A 27,539-nucleotide genomic window follows, 5' to 3' on the forward strand; every position below is an offset into this window, starting at 1 on the left:
GTAATTAGGAAAGACACCAGATCACACACTCTGAAGAGTGTTTCATACTCTAATGGACACCTTCTGTACCAGGCTCTTCAAAGATAAACATGGTCCCAAATTCCTTCAGTAGGAGAGCTCCTGGGGTCAGTTTAAACAGAGGCATTGGGAAACAAGACGCAAAGTTAGGCAATGACCAAAAAAACTTCTGTTTCTTCTTGTAGTTAGTTTTCCACTAGATCTTTAAATTTCACTACAAAGTATTAAAGCAAAAGGAAGGAGTAATTTGTCTTGCTGTTGGACAGTGTCAATGAGAATGACCTTCCTCTTTTTCTTATTTAATATGTCTGTATATTCCATTTTTCTAAATTTTTATATTTTTTAACCAAACTGCAGCAACAATAATTTTGGTGCAAACGGAGAAGAGCGTTGCCCCAGTGCTGGCCAGTATTTGATCTCAGTTTTCTGAGAGAAACAAGTTGTGTACATCTTCTATACATCTCCTTCCTGATTAGGTTCTGCTAGAGGGTATTGCAGGGTTCCATAGTGAAAAGGACTCATATTTGAGCCTTAATTTAAACATAACTGGTCAGTTGGTTTTTTTCTGTTGCAAATTTGACATTCCATATCTTAACTGTGGTGCCATTTAAATCCTTGTCAGATGGAGAGAACACTGAGAGTTTTTCAGATGTTGTCATTGGAGAGGCTCTTTTAATCTTCATAAGCACAAATCCTGAACATGATCAGTGTGAAATATCTCTACATGTCATACACAGTGCTGGTTCTATTCAGTTGTTATTCAGAGAATGTTTTAAAAGACACATACAGTGTTCCAAAACAATCTGGAAAACAGCTCTCAGGAGATTCTGAGAGAGTATTGTTTCCATGTTCCAAGCTGCCTCTTTTCTCCCAATTAAAGCCTATTTTACTTCTCCTCCTGACATGAAAAATTAAGAGGAAATTATTTTTTTCCTATTTGCAGTTTCACCTTATGTTTTTGAAGGCTATTGTCCTATCTCCCTGAAGTGCTTTAATCTCAAGAGAGGCACTCTTGGTCCTTCAATGTTTTCTTACCAGATGTGTTCTCAGAACTATTTCAGAACTATTTTCTCAATGAGATTTGTATCTCTTTCAACAGATTTGCCTAGATCATGTTTCTCTCACTTGCTGCTGAGAGTATAATGACAAAAAGTATTACTCCAATTGAATTGCAGTGCCTGTTCTGATGTAAAAAATTGTTTTGACAACTTTTCTGTCAAATTCACAGGAGATTTTATTTACCCCTGAGGTGCTTATGAACATGTTGAATTTTTTTTCATGAACTGAAGCAAAGCTGATTCTCTTCCATCTCAGATTTTTCCATATAGATTGATAAATCTAGCATGGACTAACCCATAATGTTCTCAGTGCTTTACAAGCTTCACAGTCAACAGTAATTGTTCAGCTAATTTCTTGTTTCCAGTCAAGGAATGTGTTCTGAACTGCAAATGTTTTCCTCCTTTTCCATATATTTACAGGAGCCTTGCTCAGCGATCATGGGCTGTGGGAAAAAAATTGACAAATCAATCAAAAAGGGATTATTTTGGCTTCTCCATATCATAGCAAAAGATTTTGATGCCTTAAGTGAGCGTATCCAGAGAGACACTACAGAGCAGAAGGCACTTGAGGAGCAGAAGAAACTGGAACGAGCTGAGCGAGTCAGGAGGATACGGGAGCAGAGGTATTTTCTGTGATCCCCACTCCATCCCTTCCTCCCTTCTCTGAGACATTTGGGTCATTCCTGTGCATAGATCTTATGGGAACCAGGATGTCCAGGATTTAAAGCTCACAAGCCAAGAGTTTTTCTTGAAGTTTTTGCCTCTTCATTTCCTTTATTTGATTTGCTGCATGCTGGAAATGTACTGTGAATGAGAATTGCAAGGTAGTTGTGGGATAAATTTGGCCTTACTAATATAAATTCACAGAAGGCTGACCTAAAAAATAATTCCTGTGATTTAATCTGAAGTTATCTTCTAAAATAAAGTATTAAGTTAGACTCTCTAACCCGTATGTGAATATCAAAGACTAGATATGAAAATTTATGTAATACTATGCTTAGTAAACTTCAGGATATCCAACAGGTGAGGCATGAAGGAACTAAAGATGATGCAGTGAGGGAAAGCAGGATAACTGATTTATTACTCCCCTTCAAATCCCGTTCTGGTCTTTAGCAGCCTGCTGTGGTGCCTGTGAAGAGCTGATGTGACTCATTTTACTGGGGCATTCTTAAAATATTTGCTGAGCACCCCTGTCCTCTCCTCTGCCTTATAGGCAGAGAATTTGAGGCTCAGTGAGAAGTAGCTGGGAAGTATCTTAGACTGTATTTTGGCTGTTTTGGTTTAAAAAAGCAAGTAAATTACTCAAGTACATTTTAAACAGCTGCAACTTGACATGATCTTCATATATATTTCACAAATTTCTAAAAAATTGGTGAGCTCCTAATCTGCCACACACAAAGCCTTCTGACCACGTTGGATTGTGTTTGGTTTATGCCACACTGAGAGGTGTAGTGGGGAGGGCTGACATTGTTCTCTATAAAATTTATAGCTTATTCATAATTATTTATTCATTCTTCTTCTTTCCCTTCCCCTTGCTCCAAAAAAACACCCCCAAAACCACTGAAACAACACAAATGCAACAACAATGCTAAAGGGAAAAAGAGGAAGGAAATGCACCTGAGGAGGAAGACCCTGAGCCTGGGAAATGTGGAAACCCCTTCCAGCCTATATCTGCTGTAATTTCTGAGGTGGGAGAATATGTGGAAATCCGTGTCTGTTAAGTTATACACTAACAAATGTCTGAGAGGGAATAAGAAAAATGGTCATTTGAAAGAGTTGTTCTTGTTCTGTCTGCACAGCACTTTTTTAATTCTTACTTTAATCTTGGCAGCCTTGTTTTCTGTGCATTGAATCAATGTTTTAGTGATAAGAAAACCCGTATTATTGATTAGGGAACAAAAGTTTTGTAGACACAGTAAAATAAATGTAAGCACATGACTGAAAACATTTCCTAATTAAACTCCTGGGATTCAGAAGTGGAAAATATTCAAGCTCTATTAGTTTCTTCTAAGGTGTTTTAGTGATGTGGTGCACCATATCAAATCTTCCTGACTTCTTAATTTATTCAGATTTGTGAGCATAACCTCTTTTCAGTTGAAAATAGACTCTTGAGAGTTTTTTATTAATTTTGAAATATGAAAATCACATTCATATTAACATTTCCTTAACCTACATTTCTGAGTTCATATTTTTTTTTAATTCAGTTGCCTGGAGATAACACAATCTAAAGAAACACGTAAACTTTTCCAGCAAGTAATTCAAACATTTGCTTTTTTCCAAGACAAAAGCACCCATATCCACAGAACATGTCAGGGCAGCTACATGCACAATAATCCATTTAGTAATAACATCAAAAGCAAGAAAATAGAGGTGCAGGTGGGAATGTTGCAGAGGTGCAGGTGGGAATGTTGCAGAGATGGTGATTCAGTGACACAGAATTGTGAAGCAGCCTGTCACGGAGGCTGTATGCCACAATAGGTATTTATCCAAACTGGGGTAGCATTTTCTGGAGAATTAGGCTCTGTGCATCTGTATTTTTTTTAACTCACACATTAAAAAAAAGTAATTGAGGAGAAAGAAAGTAGAAGGTTGTTTTGGGTTTTTTTTTAATAGGATCAAAAATAAAACAAGAAAACAGGCAATAAATCTAAAGATCCTTTTGTTTTATAATTCACTCTCCTTTCCTCTGGATAGGATATTGGGAATTTAATTTCTTCATCTATTTGAAAATGAATTCTATGCTAAATGTAAGGTATTTGGAGAATATTTTCATTTTTAATAACTTTTCTCTCCTACTAATCAGTTTACAGCATTAGAAGTAATTTTTAAAAATTCTTGTCCTTTTTTTGTTAGAATGAAAAACAGCTGGAAAAGGAGAAGAAGAGACAAAAGCTGGAGACTGAAAAGGCTACAATTGTCTTGAAATCCCAAGCAGAGCAGGACCACTTATCAAGTAGCAGTAGCCAAAACACAAATGACAGCAGGCTGGAAGGGTCCAACTCTACAACTGCCCAGCTTTTGCAGCATGCAGAAGAGAGTGACCAACAAGGCTCAGAATGCCTTGACTCAGGTAAAACAGCTGCCTTTTAAATCATTTCATGGGATTTTTCACATGCTGCTTCCTTCTGTCCATGTTATTTGTCATGATACCACAGACCAATGGTGTCATCTATAGGAAGCACAAAAATGCAGGAGTAGGTTATCTAAGTTGAATTTCTTTATGGAAACCTAGATTTTGCATATAATTTATGCCCACAGTTTATTTTCTATAGCAAAATGTTGTGTGATTTACATTTCCCATAATTTTATGTCTAAGTCTGGACTGAAAGCTCTGATGTATCTCCTCAACAATTGTATTAGAATCTTATGTAGGATATTACCTGACTGTAACTGTAGGATATATAATGGTTTTTTTCTGTTGGATGTAGATAACAATAAGAAAAAAAGTAAAAAACCAAAATTAAAAAGGGGTCACAGAGTAGAACCTGTTAATGCAGAGGACTCTCTTCCCAAGAATCCTACACCACCAGCAGCCCTTCCACCAGGTAAGTGTAAAAACAGTAATTCATGTCTCAATTTGTAGTTGGTAATCCTTTACAAGTCTCATTTGTGAAGGATGATATGGGACTGGTTTTCATACAGAGAGGAGCTGTATGAAACCTTCCTCTCTAGAAAATCTTTAATGCAGTTTCCCACTTTATGATGTGAACTTCCAGCAGTATTGATTTGGCCTGTTCCATGGAGAAAATATTATTTTCCCAAAAAAAGAGCCAGAAACTTGATGACTCACTGAAGTGATTAAAAATAGCAATATTTTTAAGATTAAGCATTTTATTTTTTGAAGTATTTCATTATTCTTCCCCATGGATGCAATGTAGTGCATAGTTGGGCATTTCTAAATGCTTTGATTTCTCCCAGGGAGATGTGGGGTCTGTACAGCTCAGAATAATCCAGCGCAGTCACAGAATGCTCTGACAGTTTTTGTTTTCCTGTAGTTGGATGGGGAACTCCCAAACTTAATAGACTTGGAAAACTTGAGCCTCTTGGTGAAACACATCATCCTGGTAATTGAAAGTATTTGGAGCTTTGCACCTTTTCAAACCATTCTCCATTGTCCATTCACTTCTGCCTTCACTTCATTCTTTGTCTGTTTTTCATTTCTAAATTCCAGTTTTCATTGACCAAAAGCTTTCCCTTTTGCTTAGTAGAAAGCATCTTTTTGATTTTTTCAAGTCTGATTTTTTTATTAGGAAAAACAATGAGTTCTCTCCAATTTCCTCATAAAGTTTAAAGTGGTGTGGGATATTATAAGTTGTTAATAATCTGAAGTTATTTGCACCCAAAAAGTATCAAGTGACAAAGAGTAATGGTGCCAGTTACTTGAGTCCAAATGCATATTGCATTTAAAATGATAATTTTTAACTGGAAATACCAAGGTGCAGTAAGCAGTCTTGATTTCTTGCTTTAATAATTACTATTTTCTATTTTTGGAAGATTGTGGAAGACTTTTTCATATGTTGATAGTACATTTTTGAGATGATAGCTTCTTCATTTTGCTTACGTTTTTATTTTTCAAATTTCGAGAAGTGAATTTGGAGACATCTGGAACACAAGAACAAGGAGCTTTTCTGCCAGAGAACCAAAAGATGCCTGAAGAGGAAATAATATTTCTAAACCCAAACTATTTATTTCTCACAGGAAGGAAATTCATGTGCTTAAAATGTTATTTGTAATGTTGATCCTAAACCCATCTTGCTCTTTTTTTTAAAGGCAAATAGAGAGAAGGTGACAAGAAATGAAAGCCAGATGAAGAGGTAGGGAGGGGAAGAAAAGGAACTCAGTTTTTATCTGTGCCTAATGGAGGCGTTGCATTCTGTAGGAAGAGCATGGGTGGGACAAAGAGGAAAAAAACTTGCTTAAGCTAGATGTTAATCTGTCAAATAAGTACCATTATTAAATAATTTTGCAAGCTGAAAATGGCAAATATGTTGGTAGGGGAATTATCTCTTGACTAGAGGTGTAAGAGCAAACTTGAAGTACTCAGAATTTGTAGCTGAATTCAAGGCATTGCCTACTCTTTGGGAGATGTATTCTTAATTCCAGGAGTTTTGAACCACTCACAAGATTCACACTTGGAAATCCCAGCAAGAAAACTGCTATTAGGAAAGCACTATTGATAAATGAGCAAAGTTCTTCACATTCATAGCCCAGCACTGTCACACCTTTAGTTAGGTCCTGATTTCCAAAAACATCATTTATTTATTTTGTTTGCTTAAAGCAGCTGTGGGGTTTTAACTGTCAATTTGAGATCTATAGAATCTGAGAATTACTGAGATTGGAAAGGACCCTTAAGATCCTTGAGTTCCACTGTGAATCCAGCACTGCCAAGTCCATCTTGCACTGATTTAATTTGCCACCTGGCCTTGCCCATTTGTCCTTTCAGCAGAGAAATAAATCAGTGTTGATTTTTTTTTTTTTTTTTTTAATTCCCCCAAGTTTTCCCAAAATTTAAAGATGGGTTTAAAAGTTTTTTCACATATTCAAACTTTGTAATTACACACTTATATTCACTGAAGACTGCAATTTTTCCAGTCATGCTAATAATTTTGGCACAACATGAGGTGATGAGTGCCTGCTTATTGTCATTGAGGAGGATACATTTGCAAGAATATTAAACCTCTTTCATTATAGGAGGCAAAATTCTTTTCCTGTCCTGAAGTGCTCTGCTAGACCTCACAAATTGGATGAATAAAACCATCCAGTGGACAGATTTTCATTGACCTTTGAATCATTTGTTGCAGTTTTCTTGCTGCTGTAATTAGTGCTATTGAAGTAAAAATATTTATGACAATAACATAAAAATGTTCTTATTTTGCTGACCAAATGTAAAGATAATTAAAACTCCAGTGCTACAGACAGCTCCACGTATTCTTGAAGTAGTATAGTCCAGTTTGTTTGCTTTTGTTAATCTTAGCTCAGGAGTACAGTTGTAACAGAAGTTATTGCATCTGTAGGACAAGTGGGATATAATCTTCTTGGAAAATGATTTATTAAAGCTGAATTTTGTGTTGGCAGGCCATCAAGGCTTTCTTGGGGAAGAGGTGGTCTGTATAAACAGAATTGAGATTTGAATGCTTCAAAAAGCTGCTTTTATTTTTTTCTTGATTTCTACCTCTTGCCTCTTACCATCTTCCGTATTTTTTTGTTTGTGAAGTGCTTTGCATGTTCCAGTCTGCATGGTTTTTTTACTTTACATCCATTACAAATGTTTAAGAACACTTGTTACTGTCTTCTGATGTACTTATGAACTTTGTCTTGTACAATTTTACCACTTTGAATTCCTTTATTGACTAAAGGAAATGCTGCAATTTTATCTAAAACTTCTGAAATAGATATTTTAGAAAGTTATTTTACCTTGGAAGATAAATGCCATGCATAAATGGTTCCAAAATTTTGGATTCTGCTCAGTATTACTGTCATTTAAAACTATGTTGTAATGCAGTCTAATATGGAAACATACTAAGTTCAGGGTTAAATTTTTCAGTGTTATTGTACACTTTGAATTTCTCCTTTCCTGTTTTTAGGGATGTTTACAGATCCCCTTTGGGCTTGATTTTGCAAATGCTGATGCATGTATAACAAAATGTAATTAAACCCTCGTTTGGCCAGTCCATCTCTAGACATTAATTAGCACTAGGTTTGAAAGTTTGCTTGGAGGAATTAGCTCTAAACTCATAAAATACCTGGCTTTCATCAAGGAAGTAATTTAGTAAGCATTCTTTGAGCCAGAAAGGGGATAGGTGACAGATTGATGTGTTTTTCTGCTCTGGAATTTCTTTCACAGATTTCTATGGGAAGCCTCTGCCTCCACTGACTCTACGCCAAAGACCCAACAGTGATACCCATGATGTCATTGCCTAACTGGAGCACAAAGAGAATTCTAAAAAAACAGAAATTAAAAATCCTTTTTCTTTTTTTACCCTCGAAGGAAAATTTTTTACGTGACATTTGATCAGTATGGGGCAACTAAATGTGGAGTTCATCCTGTTGTGCTTAATGGTCAGACTTTATCATTTACTTTTCACATCACCAGCTCTTCTTCAGGATTTATTTGGTTTACTTGTGAAAAGACATGGCTGTTAACCTGAAGAAAAACACCTTCAAGATCCCATAATACTGGATTGTACATTCCCACCGAGACCTTTCTCCAGGTGCTGTGCAGGTGTTGGTATTTTTTCAGGGAATAAATTATTCTAAAGCATTTTGTAAGATTCCTGTATGATAGGATGAATATAGAAAGGTTAAACAAATATTGAATATATTTTTCTACCTTTTTATAAAACAAGCTGAAAGTTTGAGTGGAGCTCAGTTCCTGCTACCAATGGGATGATACCTAGGGAGCATTATAAAGCTGATAGTCAAGTGCATAAAAATAAAGTGTGTTTGACTCTTATATTTCTTTTACAGTACCAATACCTTTTCTTAGGTATTACACTACATAGTGAATTTTTCTGACAATCTGAAGCAGAGGGTACGATAAAAAAATGAAAATAAATATATTTTATACAAAATAATGCTATTTGAACTATCTGGAGGTTTTCTTACCTGTTGTTTTGTTAACTGAGTTTGACATAGGTAATAAATTCTGTGGTAAAATATAGAGTGAATACTGTATTGTCTACTACAACAAACAGGAAAATTCACATAGTGGGGAATTTGCACTAAATAAATAATCAGTTTTGATAGGAAACCAAATCAACCAGTATGCAGATGATCTCCCTCGGTTTTTAATCTCAATAATACTAAAATATCATCTTGCAAGCTGAAGAAACTCTGTGTTTTTAAGGATTTCTTTAACACTTCCATGTAATGTGTTGAAAATCACATACCAGTTATACCTAAACAAGAAGGGTTACAATTTGTTATATTCCTGTTTAAATGTTTTTACTGTTACATGGGAGACAACCAGTGGTGTATTTGTAAAGGTTCATTGTTGTGCCACTTAATGACAGACAGGAGAAAGCCCCCATTTGGGGGTCTTTTGGAGAAGCAGTATTTGGTTATTTTATATTATGGTCTGTCATCAATAATGTGGTTTTACCAAAGGAGTTTAGATGTTGAAACAATGTGGTGTGTTATGTGTTCAGCACTTTGATATTGGAAATCCTCACCATGCACCCCTTGCAGCAAGGAGTTGCACAAACATCTGCCATATTAAAATGAAATAATTAAGATTTTTAAAGAGTAAAGTGGAATCAGTCTTAAGGATACTAAGTTTGGAATAGGTGGAGAGGTTTATTCCTCTATGTTTGCTAGTGTAGAGAAAGAAGGAAACAATTTCTATGTGACTACCAGCATGAGAATACTTCTGTTGTATTCTAATAGTGGAACATGATTCAGTGGAATTATTCTCAGGATTTGGTCATTTTCCTTTCAGACAACACAATACGAAGTGGAGGGGAGGTTGCACAAAAATTTATATGTGCAATCTCCACTTTACTAACACTAGTTTTGTTACCACTTAAGTTTTTGGCTTAAAGGCTCTACTTTTGCAGACTTACTTTTTTACAGCTTCAATTTCTAGGAATGTATTACAGTTTTGTTTTCCTTCTTTCCTACAATAAATCATGGAAGGCTTTATTAAAAATAAAGCTAAATACTGCTGTGGTAACAAATTTGAGAAACTAAAATGTTGATGCTTATATATGAACTATGTGTTGTGTGTGTGGACACATGTATCATTTTTGATTTTTGCTTTTAAAAAAAATTTTACCAGTATGTGACCAATGTACTCAAAAATGTTTTATAAGTTTTTGTTTTGTTAATATGCTTTGTAATTATTTACTATGCTGGGGTTTTTCTCAGTAATTTATACTGCTATGACTTTTTATTTGCTCAAGAAGACATGTATAGAATAAAACTAATGCAAAGCCTCAACATGTTTCCTGTGTTTACAATTTTGTGGGAGTAAGTCTAGTCTATAAATATTTAAGGGCTACAAGTCTCATGTTCCTAAAATGTATGAAATAGAGTCCTTATAGACGGAATCTTTGCATATTTTTGCAGGAGAAATGTGATCACATTTAGAATATACTGATAGATTGGCAATAAGTTGAGTGTACATGTATACCTATAAAAAGCTTTGATAGTGCACTTAATATTTGAGAGAGAAAAATTGTGCAGCTGTAAATTAAAAGCACAAATTAGGTTTTGCAGATATTTTGTCATCCATAGCATGACTTTCAAAATGTATCAATGCATGCAGCTAAGAGTACTTGTATTTAAATACAGGAGTGTTAAGAACACAGAAATTCACTATTTAAGCAGAACATTTTGTATTATCTGTGTCTAGTGTCTTGAATACGTTTTAGACAAAATACTTTAAAGGTAAGTTAAAAAGTATCTTCTGAGAAGGAATAGTAATGTTCATTAACTGAATTAATGTGAGAGAGTGCTTTAAAGTAAGTTTTTCAGTTGTCTTCCCTTTTAGTCACATCCTAGAATCCAGACAAAGACCTTACTCATAGATTTCAAAGTTTTAAAATCAAAATTATTAAAAATATACATATTTGGTATCCATTAGGTCTCTGGTGTGAGATTGAAAAGGATTGATGGACCGTAACAAGTTAAACAACACTGATTCTTTTTTTCTCCCTTTAAATAAGATTCAAGCAATATTGTTTCCAATAATATATTCCAGTATTTTAGTGGGAAGTTTAGTAGTGTAACTTGAGGATGCTTGCCCGATAACTTTGCCATCATGTTAGCTTCTTGGCTCCTGAGATTCATTCAATTTTGAAATAGAACATACCCACTGTATTTCCTTTGTGAATGGGATAACTAATGGAGCCTGTTTTAAGTGTAATTTGAAGTAAGTTTATTTGCAGTAGCACATAAGAGAGATACAAGATGCATTACTGCTGTTTGCAGTTTGGCTGTGATGGTGCTGATGAACTGGAGTCCTTTCTTTGGTGGAAGTCTGGCGTCAGACACGTGGCACTATCTGTCATGTAGTGGAATATAGCCATAGATTTAAGGGAAGGTGACTCCTTCAGCAGACCTTTTTTTGTACTGTTACAGTGAAGGTCAGTTCTTGTGAACATTTTCTGGTGTGGTACTGCCTTGGCAGAATTACAACCACAGAGAACTACTTTTTATATCAGTTTTGTTCTGTGTCTGTCAGTAAAACTCACTTATCAAAAAGCCCTTCAGGTTTCCCTCACATTTGATATGTATGAGATGTCTGTTTTGCCTCTAGGCCTTTTGTCACAACTCTGATAGAAGCATTTTAAATCAACTTTCAAGCTAATCTGCATGAGGTGAGCAAAACCACTTGGTCTTCATTAGCTGGTGTCAGAAAGTCAAATATTTATCCATACAACAGCACTCCTGCCTTTACCTTTGCACCCCTTTCCAGTCTGGGTTCAGCCTGCAGAAGCTTTAATTAAAGCCACTCTTAAACAAGTTTGCTGCTTCCACAAGGCTTGATCTTAGCAAGAGAGTTGGCAAATGGGCACAAAAGGGTTTGTTTTTGTTTTGCTAGGACACAGTGATTGCTGGATGCCCTTCCTTGGAGGAGCAGTTTGCAGGTTTCAGTTCTGTCCAGACGAAGGGATCAGATAAGAGCATCCTCTGATTTTAGTGCTGCTAAACCAGGTACAGCTGAACTGGGGCACAGTGGTCCTCCTGATTCCTGTCCCCAGAGAATGTTTGATCTGAAAGTGTGTGACAGAAATTTCTGTGAATAATTAGTTCTCAAGCCTCCAGCAGTTTTTCATAGCAGTAGCAGTGGGTTAAGCTGGAGCTGATCTCCAGTGTGGTTCAGATGAGCTGAGTAGCACTTCTAAAGCCCTGGCCAGATAGGGAAAAAGATCTGGTGAGGCACAAGCAGAGACCTGATGTTTGGGGGGTGTGGGTGCCATCAGACCCTCCAGCAGGCGCTGGGATGAGGATCGCTTTTGTAAATTGATCAGGTGAGAACCCAGCTGCTGTCTAATCCTGTTTGGCTATTGGTGAGGCAGAGGAGTTGGGATGGCAAGTCAGGCTGCCACAGCAAAGAAGAAGGGAAAAAAAAAGGCAGCTAAAAATTTGGAAGTTTGGAGGGGTTTTTTTTGTTTTGTTTTGTTTTTTTTGTTTTTGTTTTTTTTTTTTTGTTTGTTTGTTTGTTTTGCTTTTTTAGTGTAAGAATAGGAACGAGGTTCCCAGGGAAGTTGTAGGATGCCTCAATCGTGGCAGCGTTCAAAGCCAGGTTCGATGGGACTTGAGCATCTTCCAGGGGATTGTGTCCGCACCCCTGGCCGAGGGGTTGGGACCAGCTGATCTTTAAGGTCCAGCTGGTCTTTCAGGTCCGTTCCTGCCCCTCTGCGTTCCGTGGCGCTGTGAAGAGCTCCGGTTCCCGGCAGCGGCGGCTCCGAGCGCGGGGGCCGGGCCGCGGCCGCCCCGCCCCGGGCAGTGAGGCCATGCGGGGCCCGGCGCTGCCGCTCGCCCGCCGTGCCGGGGCCGCGCTGGGGCTGGGGCTGGGCCGGGCGGCCGGGCGGGACCCGGGGCAGGTGAGAAGGGCCCGGGGCTGGGGCTGGGGCTGGAGCCAGAGCCAGGCCGGGAGAGCCGGGGCCGGAAGCGCGGAGGGAGAGCCCGGCCGCTTCCTGCGCGGGCCGTGCGAGCAATAGACAGCAGAGAGCCCGCCCGTCCCGTGTGTGCTGCCCGTGTTTCTCCTCCGCAGCGCCGAGTGCGCCCTGGGTCTCTGTACCCGCGGCCGGCAGCTGCTCCGGCACTGACAGAGCTTTCCCTGGTGCCCCAGCTCCGTCCCGGTGCTGTTTTCGGAAGGAGCGCCCTGGGACGGGACGGGAGGGCTGCTGGGTGCCCCGAGGGAGGGAATTTCAGCGTTTGCCCTCGGGGTTTGCTTAGACACCAAAAGCTCTTTCCCTTCCTTTGGTAGGGTAAACGCCATCAGAGTGCCAGCCGGCGCTGGGTTATCAGCACAGTGGATATGGAGGGTATTTATTAACCAGCCGAGCTGGGAGGAAGAGTGTGCTGTAGCTTAACTCCTGTGCTCTCTGAAATGTCTATTACATTTTGATCACATAAAGGTGCCATATTTAAGCATTCCAATAACATTGATAACTCAGTTGATGTAATTAGATGGTTTTTATTCATTCTAGGGAGAACTAGAGAGGGTTTAATTTGGCTTTACTCCTTTTCTTTTTTCTTGCTTTCTCTGAAGCTGGGGAAGAAGGCAGAAGGGAAGCTCCAGAGGCAGATCTGCCGGGTGGTTCTGGATCACTTCGAGAAGCAGTACACGGCAGAGCTGGGAGATGCATGGAGCAGTGTCAGGTCTGTGGCTTTGGGGACATGGAAGGAAAGGGAGGGATAAGGAATTGAATTAGTAATGATGTGTATGGCAAAGGCTGTCACTGAATTTGGGTCTTGATCACACAGCTGCTAAAGAACTTCATTATTAAAAAACAAAAAGTATCCACGCATAGCATTAGTTTAATTGAGTCAACTTACAAGCACTTTGATTGGATCAATGTGTTTTTCTGCTCTAGGCAGTGAATACTTCTGAAGAATTTTTTTTTGAGATTAAATGAAAAATTATTAATAGGAATTCAAACAGAAAGGGGGGAAATCCATGCAAGAAAGAGCAAACTGAAATACAAACAAGCATATTTCTATCACATACCACTGCTGTCTTCCAAAAATATCTGTTAAGTTTTACTGGCCCCGTGTTTGCAGAACACAAAATGTAAAAAAGAAAACTTGTAAAAATGGCATTTTAGTGTTGGCTGGAATGAGCATTGTAAAGCTAATGTGTGTGTGATTATTTTTGTTGTTTACAGCTAATACTACAGTAATTCTTTGTCCCCGGGGGAGTACTTTATAGTCAGGAAAACCATTATGCTTCATCATTTATATCTCCTACATTAAAAAAATAGAGACTATCTTGTTTCAGAAGAAATTGGTGCTTTAAGTGCAATCATTAGAAAAAACAGTGGCTTGATTTCCTATTAAAATTATTTTCCTGTGTACTTTTCTAACCAAAATGGTTGATTTCACTCTCAAAAGAATGAGTTCCTGATTACACCAGAATTGTCCAATAGTGAGATTGTATGTAAAGTTTGATGAGTTATTGAATGGCTTTTCCTTTTTTCACCCTAGAGACGTGCTGACCTCGCCGTGGTGCTGGCAGCACGCCGTGCTGCTGAACAGGTTTGTGAAAAAGAAAATGCAGTTTGTAGAATTTTTTAAAGTTTAATAATAATAGGACAAAGAAGGACAGTGTTTCTAGCACTTGGGTGCTCCTGGCCAACAGCCAGAGAAACTTCTGTGTATACAAACAGTGTTATCGTTATACTCTTAAATCACTGAGGTACATGCATATTCATGTGTTTCATATATTATTCAAACATTCTTGCTAATTTTCTGATGTTTTGCAACTCCTTTATTTGATTTCTTCACACACTGCCTCGTCTGCATGGCATCCTGGGGGTCAGGTCAATATCTTTTATTTCTTCTTGTGTTTCCATCCTGCTGTTTCACATCCTCTGATAAGGATTTCCTATGTCCCCCTTAAATTTAATGTGGTATCTCTAATTGTCCCCTGGTGCTCTGGTTTGTGTCATGGTTATCTTATCACTTGGACAGGTTGGTCAGTGGATGGCCTTGCACTGTTTTTAGTTACAGAAAAGCCTTTTTCACATCTCAGGTTTTGCTGAGGTCTATAATACAATACATTAATCACACTGTTGTTTCCATAAGTGATACATAGATATTCTATTCATTACAGTGCTATTTCTGTGAGCAACAGAGTGCATCCTTAAACCGATAGATTATATTATATTAAAAGCAGCTAGAAAGAGATATAATTGATACTATTTCTAAATACTTATACTAATAACTAACTAATCGCTAACAACATGTATAAGCTAGTACATAAATGAGAAAGCCAGTATTATCTGGTCATTTTTCACAGGTTCAGCCAGAGCCCTGGCCTGGAGAGCAGCCTGGCTGAGCAGGGATACCATCCTGCCTTCCCAGCAGCCCTGCCCTACCTCCCTGCAGCCTTCAGGTGTTACAGCAGGGCAGCTCCTGGCAGATTGCCTGCCCAGAAGCACCAGCCTGGCAGGCTGAAGGAGTATTACCTGCTCAATGCTGCCTCGCTGCTGCCCGTGCTGGCCTTGGAGGTGAAGGATGGGGAACGTGTTCTGGATCTCTGTGCTGCGCCAGGGGGCAAATCTGTAGCTATCCTGCAGTGTGCCTGTCCAGGTAATGGAGCTAGGTGCTGGTGGGGGGGAAAAAGCCAAACAGTTTGTGTTCCACCTAGTTCTGTGCTGTTTCATAAGGATTTTATGAAATCTGTTTGCCTAAAAGAGGATTAAAAATGCAGTCCTTGCTTTAAGGTAGGTTACTGCAGAGTGACAGGCAGTAACCTTCTGGATTTTTTCTCAACTATTACCTCTCCAGAAGTTGCTTAAAGCCATATGAGTTTGTTGGCACAGGAATGTAAGTAATCTGCAATCTTATTCTCTTCCTTTTTTACTTTTTTTCCCTTCTCCTCTGTTGACTCTTTTTTCAATACTGTGCAACTATTACAGATAAATATAAGTGTGCTGATGTAAAGCAGAGCTTAAGAAATTATACAAGATGCAGTCTTGAAATGTGCAAGATCTGGGTAAAGGGAAAAGGTTTATGGTAAGGAATTGGTTGGAGGAGGATTCTGAGATGATCAGAGTGTTGAGAAGGCAGCAGCAAGCAGCAGCTTGGGCCAAGGACTTAAAGCAAGCAGGGATTGCTGTTTCCCAGTTTATTTGTTTCAAAATGCTCACAGCACCTTGTGCTCCTCCTGGTGAGACCATTACTATAACCACTTGCAGCAGCTGATTACAGCTGGTTTCCCTCCCTCCCTCTTCTAGAGGAATGGGGTGATGCTAATGAAGTTAATTAAATAGGAATTGTCCTTTCAGAAGGGTAGAGAAAAAAACCCCAGCACTTTACCTTCTGTCTGCTTCTGAAGAGACCAAGCTGTTGCTGAATGGGAGATGTGAAGAATTTGATTCTTAACATACCTCAGTGAATGCTAAGATGTACCTTAAGATAGAAAAAATTGATACTTTATTTTTTTTAAAAGGCAGTTTATTAATATGGGGCACGCACTTCATTTAGATGGTGGCTCAAGGAGCCCAGGAAGGCACTCGCTCTTTGGATATGGGTCATGATTAAAGTTTGTTTTACTGTGCTATTGCTACGGAAGGATTTGCTAGTAAATATTTAGAGTTTGCTCTGTAGGAGCCTGTTGAAATTTATTTAGGTTTATAAAAATTCAACAGTATTCTAAAAAGTGCAATAACCCAGGCACATAAGGTGTAAACTCCATGGTAGTCATGGCAGTGCAGTAAAACTTCCAAAATGGGTCTAACTCCTCATATTTGTGGAAAAAAAAAAAAAAAAAAAAAAAAAAAAAAAAAACCAGAAAAAAATATAGAGAGACTTATCTTTGGGTGTTTACTTTTCTTTGTTTTTCCTTCATTTTCTAAGGTTATTTTCACTGTAATGAATATGATGATTTGAGGTCAAGATGGTTGGAGCAGACAATAGAATCCTTCATCCCAGATCCTGTCATTAACTTGATAACAGTCTCTAAACTGGATGGTAGACAGATTGGAGATCTTCAGCCTGAATTTTATGACAAGGTAACATTATTATTGGAAATTATATTTCTGCATCCTGATTCTTATTCTTCTTCTTCTTACTATGCTGCTGTCTTTCTAATTTACTTTTTTTTAAATTTTTTTTCTGGTCCCTCCACAAAAATGCCTGACCTATCAAGGGGAATAAAGTAATGTACAGGATTTGTAGAGCCTTAGGAAACACTTATGAAGCTTGTTGTGCATTTATTCCTGTGCTGGATAATGTTGGGAGTGAATTCTGAACACCTTGTAGCTGTAATTTTTGCATGATGTGTAATTAGGAAGGGGAGGACAACAAGAGGGAGCTGCTCGGGTGGATCTTACTTTCAGAGCATTAATTTTTTATTTCCCCAACTGCTAACCCCATAAAAGCATCTAATAGAGTAATGGGATCATTTCACCCCCTAAAATGGAAAATAAAATTTTCTTAATATTGGCAAAAGAAAAGTTAATATATTTTGGTGTTCAAAAAGTGACCATCTTTGTTGACTTTTTAGAAAATAATGGTTATTTTATTAATGGTTTAGGTCCTGGTTGATGCTCCCTGTTCAAATGACAGAAGCTGGCTCTTCTCTGCTGACCCTCAGCAAGCTGTGCTCAGGCTCATGCAAAGGAAGGAGCTGTCCTCCTCGCAATTCCAGCTTCTAAGGTGAGAAGTGCAAAAAGGTAAAGGAACTTCCTGTAATTAATAAAAATTACGTGGCAGCAAGATTTAATAAACCAACCCAGGATTCTCCCTCTGGAAATAATGCCAGGAATATGTGGTTGTTTAGAATAACCAGTGGGTCTCAGATAATAAGGGTGTGGAAATCTGGCTGGGTGATATCAGCAGTGAGCCCTTGGTCCTCTTACTTACAGCAATGTCCATTTGCAGATGACTCACAACAGCCTGGTGTAAAATCAAAATATTTTAGATGTACACAGCTCAAATGGGTTTAGATGTATTCCATATTGATTGTTTGTAGCACAGAAAGGCTCCCAGTCCTAACTGGCAGGGTTAAAAAGTAAAACAATGTGAGGTTTGGTGGGGGAAAGAGAGGATTGTTTGTTTTTGAGGACATGCCCCCAGTAATCCAAGGCCAGGCTCTCGTGTATTACACATTTTAAAGCTACCAGCTCTGGGCTGATATTTGTGAAGCATTTCAAACTGCACAGTTTTTCTCATGGGGGAGAAAAAAGAGTGACTTTTCAATAAAACCTTCTAAAATAAAACCTTGAATGTTATTTGTGGGGTAACAGTCATGCCTGAAGTCCATCTGTCAAAGCAAATTGAGGGAAAAATAACGTATTATTAAAAAAGAAAATTTTTATGGAAAGTTCCCATTGCAGTTCAGGATAGTTTAGCAAGACTTCCAGTTGAAAAAGGCCTGGCAGAAGCCTGTGATTTATAGCAGAAATATGAGGATCTTATTGCAGTAATGCATCATGTCATCCATTTCTTTTGAAGAAATCAATCACATTTAAAACTCTGACCTGTTCCAGTTTTCCCTTTTCAATATCTGACATGGAAAATCCAATTTGTGAACCTGTAGCAAAAGGAAGCATACATCATGCAGAGAAATTTTGAGTATTTGCATAAATCATTCCACATTGTAATCCTGGAGAACTCGTGACAGCAGAAACCTTGTTTTAAAAAAAATACATTCCTGTTAGCCCAAATCAGATTTAATTGAATTATTCCTAAATAGATAGAGAACTTTGTGTTGAAAATGTTCTTTACCTTAGCAACAGTAATAAGAATTTGTAAAGACAAAATACCTTTGCTATATAAATTAGTAAAATACCTTTGCTATATAAATTGTAGTACAAGGATGGTTACTTTCAAGAGTTAGAGTTTATAAGGGTTATTGGTAAAGTATATATGGCTTATTGATTGAATTATTTTTGTTATTGGGTAAAATATTTAAAGGATAGCTGTCCACTTGGTGGTTATTGTTCTATTCACCTGATCACTTCAGAATGAAATTCCCAGTTCTAAAGACATCTCAGATCCCCTGTGAAAGGGGAAAAAGGAAATGATAAAGCAAGATCACAAAAGGCTGAATGGGTTGTGACAAGTGCATTAGAACTAAAATTCTGGAATGCTTCCCTATTCAAGCCTCTGTTTAATGACTAGAGTGCGTAATTATAAATAAAAAGTTGAGTTTGAATCCCTTCTCTAGTACTTCCAGTAATACTCAGGAGGGCTGCGCCTCCATGAATATTACTACAAAAAAGAAAAAAAGAAAGAAAAGCTTTTCTGCTTTTTACACAGCCAGCTCATGCAGGGCTCTCCCTGGTTCATTGATTCAGGTTACCTGGTGCTTGATGCTCCCAGGTGTTCCTGACCTTGGTTCTGTATCTGTAACCAAAAACAAGTGTAAGGCTGAATCCCAGCAGTTTCATTGAGAGTAGTGTAAGAAATACATTATAAGAGCATGGAGTGACAGGACCAGGGGAATGGCTTCAAACTGAGAGGGAGTGGGTTTAGATGGGACAGCAGGAAACACTTCTTTGCTGTCAGAGGGCTGAGGCCCTGGCCCAGGGTGCCCAGAGGAGCTGCCCCTGGATCCCTGGCAGTGCCCAAGGCCAGGCTGGACAGGGCTGGGAGCAATCTGGGATAGTTTCCATTTGCACTGGAAATGGATGATCATTCGGTCCCTTCCAGCCCCAACCATCCTGTGATTTGAAAGTGAAGCTTGAGGGACCAAGCATTATTTCGGTTTAGCAGGAGGATGAAGTGTAACAAAAAAATAAGAGTGAAATGCAGAGTGGAGTTCTATTTTTATGTCTGTCAAGCAGCAGCCTAAAATTTGAGGTTCCCTCCTTAATAAGGAAAGGCTTCACCTCTAATTTGTTTTTATGGATATGTTTCTGAGGGAAGCTGGGGTCATCAGAGAGGGAATGAAGGAAAAGTAGGGTTTGCAGAACAATGTAATTAATTAAGTACATAGAGGCTTCAGAGAACGAAGATCTGGAAGGAGCTGATGCAACAATTTTCTCCCTGCAGCCTGCATAAAATCTGAAATGTAAATAAGTGATATAAATGCTGAACAGCAAATGTTCTAAGCAATGAGGGCACCACTGATTTGAAGGGAATTGAGATTGTAATGATTGTTCATACCCAAACCAAAGCATCCCTGCTGAGTGCTCTAATCCAAGAACATACTGCAAATCTTGTTAGTATTTGGAGTGCTCATGCAGAAAACAAATTGCAAAGTTAAAAAAAAAGAAATATTCAATTCCTGATGCTAAATGCTAACACAAAATACAGTAGTTCCCAAAAGCAAATTTACCAATGTTATCAGTTCTCAGAGAGAAATTAAATTTTGGGCTAAGCTTGAATGCCCGATTACACAGTGGTTAAACTGTTATGGATGTTGTAATTATTCTTAGACTGGTTTCTGCAGCTGAAAGGAACTTGTGTTAGGGCTCAGCAGAACAGAAATCCAACAGAATACAATTTAGAAAACTCAGCAAAGGCATTCAGACTACTGTAACTCTTCTATCACAGCATCTCTGAGTAATTAAACAGCTCTGTATTCTCACTGAATTGTGGACTTTTCCACAGGAGAGGAATTGTGTGCTCTTAGCTGGGCTTTTTTGTGGTTATAAAGTGAATGCAAAAATTGTGTTTATAAATATCATATATTTAGCATATGTCACCACTGTACCATTTCTGCTGTGTGGAGTAAATTGTGCTGGGAATTGCTTCATCACATCTTCAGCTCTTTCCCCTGGAATTTTTCCTTCTGCTCCTCTGTAGCTGCCCAGTTAATCCTTTTATTGTCCAAAACCATCTTCTCAATTAGGTCCACTGGGAATTTTTGAGAATTCCAGCTGTTGGACCAGCATATCTGCTGTGGGTTGTGTCGATGGTAGGATTCTTTAGCCACTTTCTATCCTACAAAAGCTGAATATTTTTTGTGTGTGTTTGTGCTGTGCCATTCCCCAAAGCACTTATGATTGGGTTATTGGAGGTTTCACATGGTTGCTTGGAATTTCTTCACAAAATGTGAGTGCTGTGGCCACTGCTGTGGCTCCAGGTATTCCATCAGGTGTTCCATCATGTTTTATCTTAAAATAATTAGTTTCTGATTTTAAGTGTGGCAGCACACTGTGAATAACTTATGGATCAAGTCCCTTAGGGTATGTTGCAAAGCCAGGTCTATTGAATACATAAATAACTGTATGACTGAATAAATAAGCTACTCAGCAGCTTTTGGGGATCACATATTTGAGTTCAGGCACAAATTTTGCTTTAATTCCACCTTCAGTGCTTTCTCTGTGTGTTTTATGAGCTGTGAGGATAACCACTAACCCTGAAGTTCTCTTTAGTGGGCTTCAAAGGTCTTTCTTTCTCCCTCCTGGGCTGTCTCATATCCCTGTTTTTACAGGGATGGTTATTCCAGAAGTCACCATGCATTAAAGGAGAAAGATCAATAATTCTAGCTCGTTTTTTGTCTTCGCTTCAGAATAATTTAGAAGTATTTGCAATAGAAATGTTGCTTATCAGGATTTTGGGGACAAATTTTGTCTAGGGTACAACAGACTGGGTTTGGTTGTGATGCCTGTGTCTCCTTTTATTTATAATTCAATTTAATGTTGATTAAAAGACAGTTGATTTTCATGATTCTCCTGTTATTCTGAGCTGCAGTGTTTCTCCACAAGAGCAAATTTTATTTAGAGAGGAGCAGAGGGAGTGCTGAACTAATGTCACTGTCCATCACAAAATATTAAAAAGAATTGATATTTTGACACCGAAGGATTTCCTTTATCATTTTGTCCAGGTTCAAAGAAATAAAAGCAAAACCTTTAACATGCAGGTCATATTGCCACAGAGTATCTGGACTCTTGTGAGAGGCAAAAGGTAATGTGGATATTTTAAGTCAATAAAAAGAATAGAATTGGCATTTTTTATTCTGTTGAGACATTATCTTGCCTATTGAGCAGAAATACATAGTAGTTGCCAAAAGATGGCACTGTTGAAGTGTTTTGTTAGTTTAAAATTGCCCTAAAATTGTGTCATCTTTAGACTTTAATACAGAAAATGGTCGAATTATGAACATAATTAATGCTGCCCCTTCCGTGGCATGCAGCATAAACCCACGTGTCAGAGGATAGGCTGGACATGCAGGTGCTACCTGTAGTGTGAAATGCATATTTTTGTTACTGTCCAATTTTAAAAGGATATTTGAGACACCAAGACTTTCCTCTGTCAGTGGGAAAAATCCTTTTTAAGCCCTGGCTGACTACATATTAGCTGCATGGAAGAGTTTTTTGGGTTTGTCATGTGGCTTTAGCATGATAATGTTTTTCCCCCTGAGATATTAAACAGTAATGCTGTTTTGTCTTCCTTAATTTGGTAAATCTTGAGAAATAAACTAAAAAAAAGCTTTGAAATAATACATTCTTTCCAAAGTCTTTTGGTACTGCTGTAATACAGGGAGTTAGGATAGATCAATGCATCTGTTGTACCTCTGCCTTCTACATTACAATAGGAGCTTGTACCCAGAGACACACCCTGCAAAAATATAAATATAAAATATTTATATATTATACATTAAATATAAATATATAATATCTTTACTTGTTTTTTGTTAGTGCTGTAAAGTCTCATTTAGAAAGAGAAAAGGAACAATCTGCATATGTTAATTTGTTTTACAGAACTTGTGGAATGAGATGGACAGAGAAAGGCTCTAGAAAAAGTTTCCAGGGCTCTTATTGTGTGTTCTGATGTTTCTTCATGTGAAGCATGAAACCTTGCAGTAGTAGTGCCTGTAAACTTGTAAAATTCATTACAGGAAATATATGTACCTGAAATAGCATTAGGATATTAACTAGATGTTTATAGCAGCTGAAAGTTTTAGCTCTTTAATAAATAAATGTAATGTGTGCCACCAAGAGGAAAAGAACTGCAGATTAACTACTTTTAAATAATGTGAGGGGTTTTTTTAACATTGTAATAAGAGGAAGGTGGAAAAATATTTTGGCATCTTCATCATTCTAGATTTGACTTCCCATTTTTGGGAGTCACAAAGTAACAGATAGTGAATTCCTTCAGCTAAGAGCGGATAATTAAGTTTCCAAATAAAAGAGAAATCTTAGTTCCTAGATGGTGGAGTTACAGTAGGACTAAGTTGTGCTTCATCTCCAGCCTAGCCCTTGGATGAGCTGGTTTCCCTCCCATGGTTAGAGAGGAGTTTGGTTAAATACATTTGAACAAATTCCCTGATGCTCAGATGCTGTCCTGAGTGAATTCTCTGTGCTGCTGATGAGGAGAGGACCAAACTCTGTGTCTCTGCTGGCCCAGCTCAGTGTCACCCCGTGTGACTTTGAGCCCAGCTCCTCCTCACTTGGAGTTTTGCAGCTCCCTGCAGGTTTATCAGGAGCCAGGCGCGGCTTAATCCGAGCTGGGGGCATTGACTTTGAGCACAGGCGCTGCAACAACTGTTGCTGCTCTTGACAGGATGGATAGATACATTGATTAACCTTGGTGCCTCAAGTAATTCTCCTCAGATATTTTAATTCCTGCTGCAGGTTCAAATGAAGAGAGCTGCACTGAGCAGGCTGACCTTTTTGGGTCACGGGCCAGTGAAGATTCACAAGCTGAGGTTTAGACACAAGGGGGTTTTGAGGTGAGATTTTCAAGTTTTCCTTCAGAGTCCTGTGCTGCTCTTTCCGCTGATGGACTCAGTTGAAGCAGCATGGTGCCCTTGAAAATGTTGTCATGAATGGGAAGAAAAACACATTTAGCAAGTGTCCAGGATTTTTACCTCTAGTTCATTCTCTTTTACCTTTCCCACTTTTGCATGGTAAAAGCATTTTCTCTCTTGTCTCAATGCTGGCTTAGAGGAAGGAAAGTTGTTGCCATTATCTGCTTCTCTGAGTAGAATTCTCAGGTTTGCTACAAGTACATCTCAGTTGTCACATTGAAGCGTTCCCAAGCTCACTGGCTGCCCTCAGGGCTTGGCACTCCTGCATGCATGGAAAAGGTGTAGCTGGCAGGGGAAAGTCTGTCAAAAATGAGTTATGTGGGTGGATTCTGATAAAAATCTGAAGATCAGCTTGACTTCATGAGAGCCCATTTAGATTTCACCTCTGTTCTCTTTGAGTTCTAATGTGAAAGATAAAAAGCAAAGTCCAATACATGCGGGGGAAAAAGTGATTTTAATTTCCCCAAATGGGAATGAGGCCAAGAGAGAGTGCATCAGGCTTTCTTGCTGGTTTGGTGTCCCTGAGAAGGGAAGGTTGCACATCCCTGCTTTGCTTGAATTTAGCAGGTAAGTCCATATATGTGGGTGCACTGTGGTTGTTAATATATTCTTGGCTCACTGGTTATCATAATCAAGACTCATAAAAGAATTGAGCAAGGTCATGTGTATGCTCCCAAGAGAAACAGGTTTGGTATCATTCTCAGGAGTTTTCACCTGGTCTTATCATTGTCTGAAGCAGTGTCCTGGTGTTCCCATATTATTTTGGACAGGACTTTCAGAGCAGCTTTGAAAGCTGTGATCAGCTTTGGTCCCCCTTGTGCTAAAGCTTTTATTTATTGATTATTTTCCCATAAAGTTACAATTCTGTTAAATGGCTTATCTTTTCTCCCCCTTGTATTTTCTTCTTTCCTTTCTCAACTGTTTTTGGTCAGCTATCACCCTTGGGAAGTCCTCAGCATGTTTCTAGAGGAATTGCTATTTCCATGGCATTGTCTTTGTTTATCTAGACTTGGAATCAGACTTTCTGCATTTGGGGACTGCTCAGCTCATCTGGTTTGAGGAGATGTTTGTTACTTTTCTTCTTTTTATTTTTCCCAGGATATTTTTTCCCCTGGGGTTTGGGCACAGTTTTTTCAGCAGCATCTACAAGTCTCTGATTATTCAGTGTCATTCACCATTCACATGTTCTGGTTTTCTTGGTATGAAAGAAATCTTATTACGGGAACAAATGTATTTAATGTATTATTTTCCTGTAGTAGCTGTTTGTATACCAGCTTACAATGCAGTCTTTGACCCAAAAATGGCTCAAAAACATATGATTTAGTGGGATTTATATTCAGACAGTGTTTTAAATGCAAAATTAATCTTTTGTGTAGCTTCTTTTCGAAATGTGGTGGTACCAGGTTTGAAGAAGACTTGTGTGGTGCAAGATTTTTGAGTTTTCTCCTTACTCTTTTAATTTGGAGTAGGTGAATACAACATGCGTATCTCATTTCTATACTCATAGGTTGTATTTCATGTGTCTGAGTAAGGACTTGCCAGATCTTGTAGTGGGAAAAAAGAAGTTTTAAATTTAAATTCACTTTCAGTGTAAAGAGCCCCTGTTCCCTCCACCCAACAGTAGTTGTGAAGCTTTCAGGCTTTAAGCCAGTATTTTACCTTTGTTTAGTCAAAATTTGTCAACAGGTTTATAAGTGAAGGGCATATAAATATATGATCCTTAAAAACTGAGGTTTTTAAGGCCTCAGTGACACCCCCAAATCCTCTTACCTGCTAGATGAGTTGCAGAATTAGCAGGAATGTTTCTAAAATTACAGCCCAGTCATTAATTCAGGTGTTACTGCAGGTTCACACAAGCATCTTGCCAAGTGTCTAACAGGCCCTTCTGATGTGGGATAACCCATTCTGTGTGCAATTGCAGCATTTTCACAGCAGTGCTGAGCACAGGGATGCCTGATGTATATTCTGAATGGATGCTGCTTTGTGCTTGTCACTGTGGTGTAAAAAATACCTTCAGCTCACTGAGAATGCAGCAATAAATGAAAAGCAAAATTGTGTTGTGGGTGGTTTCTTGAACCTAAAGTTAAGACATTTTTGTAATGTTATTTTTGTCATATTTATTTCTACTCTGGATTTATAAGTGTACACATTCTCCCACTAGCAGTGTGTCACTTTTGATGTTGATTTTTTCCCCTTTTTCCTGTTGTTCTCTGCAGGTCTGCTGTTGAAGCCCTGCGTCCTGGTGGCTCCTTGGTCTATTCCACGTGCACCCTCTCCAGGGCAGAAAACAGTGATGTGATCAATCTCATCCTGAGCTCCTGCAGGAATGTGGTGCCTGTGGACATAAGTGGGATGGCCAGAGGTGTTTCCCAGGAATTCACTTTCCTCAGTGGAATGCAGCAGCATGAACTGCTGGTTCTCCCAGAGAAGGGGAGAGCGTGGGGTCCCATGTACGTGGCTAAATTAAAGAAAGTGTGCTCCAGCTGATGCCTGTTGGTTATGATCAGTATGTGATAAATTAATATTGATTTAAATACAGTATGTGAATGTGGACACATCCAAGGCAGCTGAATTTAGAGCATTGCAGTTTCCTGATCAAAAGGAAGCAAGAAATTTAACATACTTTAACTTAAAATGATAAGTGTGCCTTCGAGCATGGGCTTGTGAGCTTCTGAGAAGTCCTTAGGAAATTTGTATTGTTTTCAAGGTGATGCTTTTAAAGACATTTGGATTCTAGAATAGGGGCTTAATGTGGTAGAGTTTTGCACTGGTTTTGGTTTATTTATTTACTAGCTTGGTTCTAATACAGTATGTTTTTAAATAAATTGTTTTCAGTGGTCTGAAGTCATGGAAATCCTGCATTCTCTCTAAACACATTTAGAAATCTCTGTTTCTGCAAGAGCTGATTTGTATGGACAGTGTCATCTTCAAGCACTGGCAGAACAGGTTTCATATTTGCTAAGTTGTTTGCTTAAAAAACAAAGGTGTCTTTTGTTTATAGATGAAAAGGTCAGCAGTTAGATCAACACCCAGCGCTTTTTTTTTAATTTATTAATGTTCTTTTATTTTGAGCTTGCGAAAATATGAATTGGAGTAATGTTGTGTATATTCCAGCCTATGCTTGTCTTGCAGCAGAGTGGAACCCTTTCATCCCCAAGGGTTCTTTCCCAGGTGGAAGGTGATAATCACTGGTTTTAAAACCTTTGTTTTAAGGAACAGAGGTAGAAGAGTTGCTCTTGTGGAAAGGGGGGTGTGTGGCATTGTACATTTATTAATTTCACAGAATCACAGAATGGTTTGGGTTGGAAGGGACCCTAAAGATTATTAAGTTTCAACTTCCTTGCTGTGCATAGGGGCACCTTCTAGTAGACCAGGTTGTCAAGTCTCATTCAACCTTAAATTAAACAATTCCATGGATGGGACAGGGTGGGACCTTCTCTGAGCAACCTGTTCCAGTGTCTTAATATTCTCACTGTAAAGAATTTATTTTTAATATCAAATCCAAATCTGCCTTGCTTCAGTTTGCAAACATTTAGTATATTTTATGTGTGTATCACACAGTTTGCCCTCAGAACACTGCTGTACCTTCTGCTGAGGCAAACAAATGCATCAGAGGCTCTGAAACCTCACCCTTTGCTGTGTGAGCTTTCACAGTTATCCTTTCCCCTGCTTTGGGATGAAAAATTTTTGAGGTGGCCCTGCAGTGTTAAATTGTCAGCAATGTCTCTGAAAACTGGAGAGGCTGTAGAGTTGATGCAGTTTGAGTATGCAGAGGATACTGTGAAAAGGCCTGACAGCGTCTGTCCCAGCAACATTAAATGTAATATCCAGATTTGGAGTCATGTCAGGCTGCTGGGCGAAATAACCATACCTTTGGCAGAGTGCTTCCCATCAGTTTCACTTGCCCTGTGGAAATTGAAATGGAAAGGCAAGAATGTAACTTGCTCAGGGATGGAATTGAAATATGTGCTGGAATTGGATGGTTGAGGAGGACGTGGACTGGGTAATCACAGGAAGAACAAAGAGACCCCTGGAAGCTGAACTCAGTCTCAGCAGATGGGCAAATCCCTGTGAGCTGTTTTAGA

General features: G+C 38.6%; 2 protein-coding genes across 8 annotated transcripts in view; both read left to right on the forward strand.

Annotated features, from left to right (window-relative positions):
• The window catches only part of ARL13B (ADP ribosylation factor like GTPase 13B), a 33,180-nt gene extending 23,167 nt beyond the window's left edge, over positions 1 to 10,013 (forward strand). For 4 of the 7 annotated variants that reach the window (XM_059493320.1, XM_059493322.1, XM_059493321.1 and 1 more), the window contains 6 exons: positions 1,497 to 1,699; positions 2,671 to 2,764; positions 3,930 to 4,146; positions 4,505 to 4,621; positions 5,072 to 5,140; positions 7,921 to 10,013. In XM_059493320.1, coding sequence (XP_059349303.1) covers positions 1,497 to 1,699; positions 2,671 to 2,764; positions 3,930 to 4,146; positions 4,505 to 4,621; positions 5,072 to 5,140; positions 7,921 to 7,997 — 777 coding nt within the window. In that variant the 3' untranslated portion in view covers positions 7,998 to 10,013. Of the gene's footprint in view, positions 1 to 1,496; positions 1,700 to 2,670; positions 2,765 to 3,929; positions 4,147 to 4,504; positions 4,622 to 5,071; positions 5,141 to 5,846; positions 5,891 to 7,920 lie in introns of all 7 variants that reach the window. The other 3 variants (XM_059493323.1, XM_059493326.1, XM_059493324.1) reach the window with 3 other exon arrangements.
• Positions 10,014 to 12,532: 2,519 nt separating this feature from the next.
• Positions 12,533 to 26,298, forward strand: NSUN3 (NOP2/Sun RNA methyltransferase 3). Its single transcript, XM_059466240.1, has 7 exons — positions 12,533 to 12,625; positions 13,297 to 13,406; positions 14,232 to 14,282; positions 15,046 to 15,338; positions 16,608 to 16,762; positions 17,287 to 17,408; positions 25,671 to 26,298. The coding sequence occupies exons 1-7, from the start codon at positions 12,536 to 12,538 to the stop codon at positions 25,939 to 25,941; spliced, it is 1,092 nt and encodes a 363-aa protein (XP_059322223.1). The 5' UTR covers positions 12,533 to 12,535; the 3' UTR covers positions 25,942 to 26,298.
• Positions 26,299 to 27,539: the final 1,241 nt, after the last annotated feature.

Source organism: Ammospiza nelsoni, chromosome 2, assembly GCF_027579445.1.
Source record: "Ammospiza nelsoni isolate bAmmNel1 chromosome 2, bAmmNel1.pri, whole genome shotgun sequence".
NCBI classification, from domain to species: domain Eukaryota; kingdom Metazoa; phylum Chordata; class Aves; order Passeriformes; family Passerellidae; genus Ammospiza; species Ammospiza nelsoni.

Bases quoted from the DNA above. Each gene is read 5' to 3' on its own strand.
- NSUN3 (XM_059466240.1), top strand. From the start codon at position 12,536: ATGCGGGGCCCGGCGCTGCCGCTCGCCCGCCGTGCCGGGGCCGCGCTG. The intron at 12,626-13,296 runs GTGAGAAGGGCC...CTTTCTCTGAAG, and splicing joins CCGGGCGGGACCCGGGGCAG to CTGGGGAAGAAGGCAGAAGG. The intron at 13,407-14,231 runs GTCTGTGGCTTT...TTTTCACCCTAG, and splicing joins GATGCATGGAGCAGTGTCAG to AGACGTGCTGACCTCGCCGT.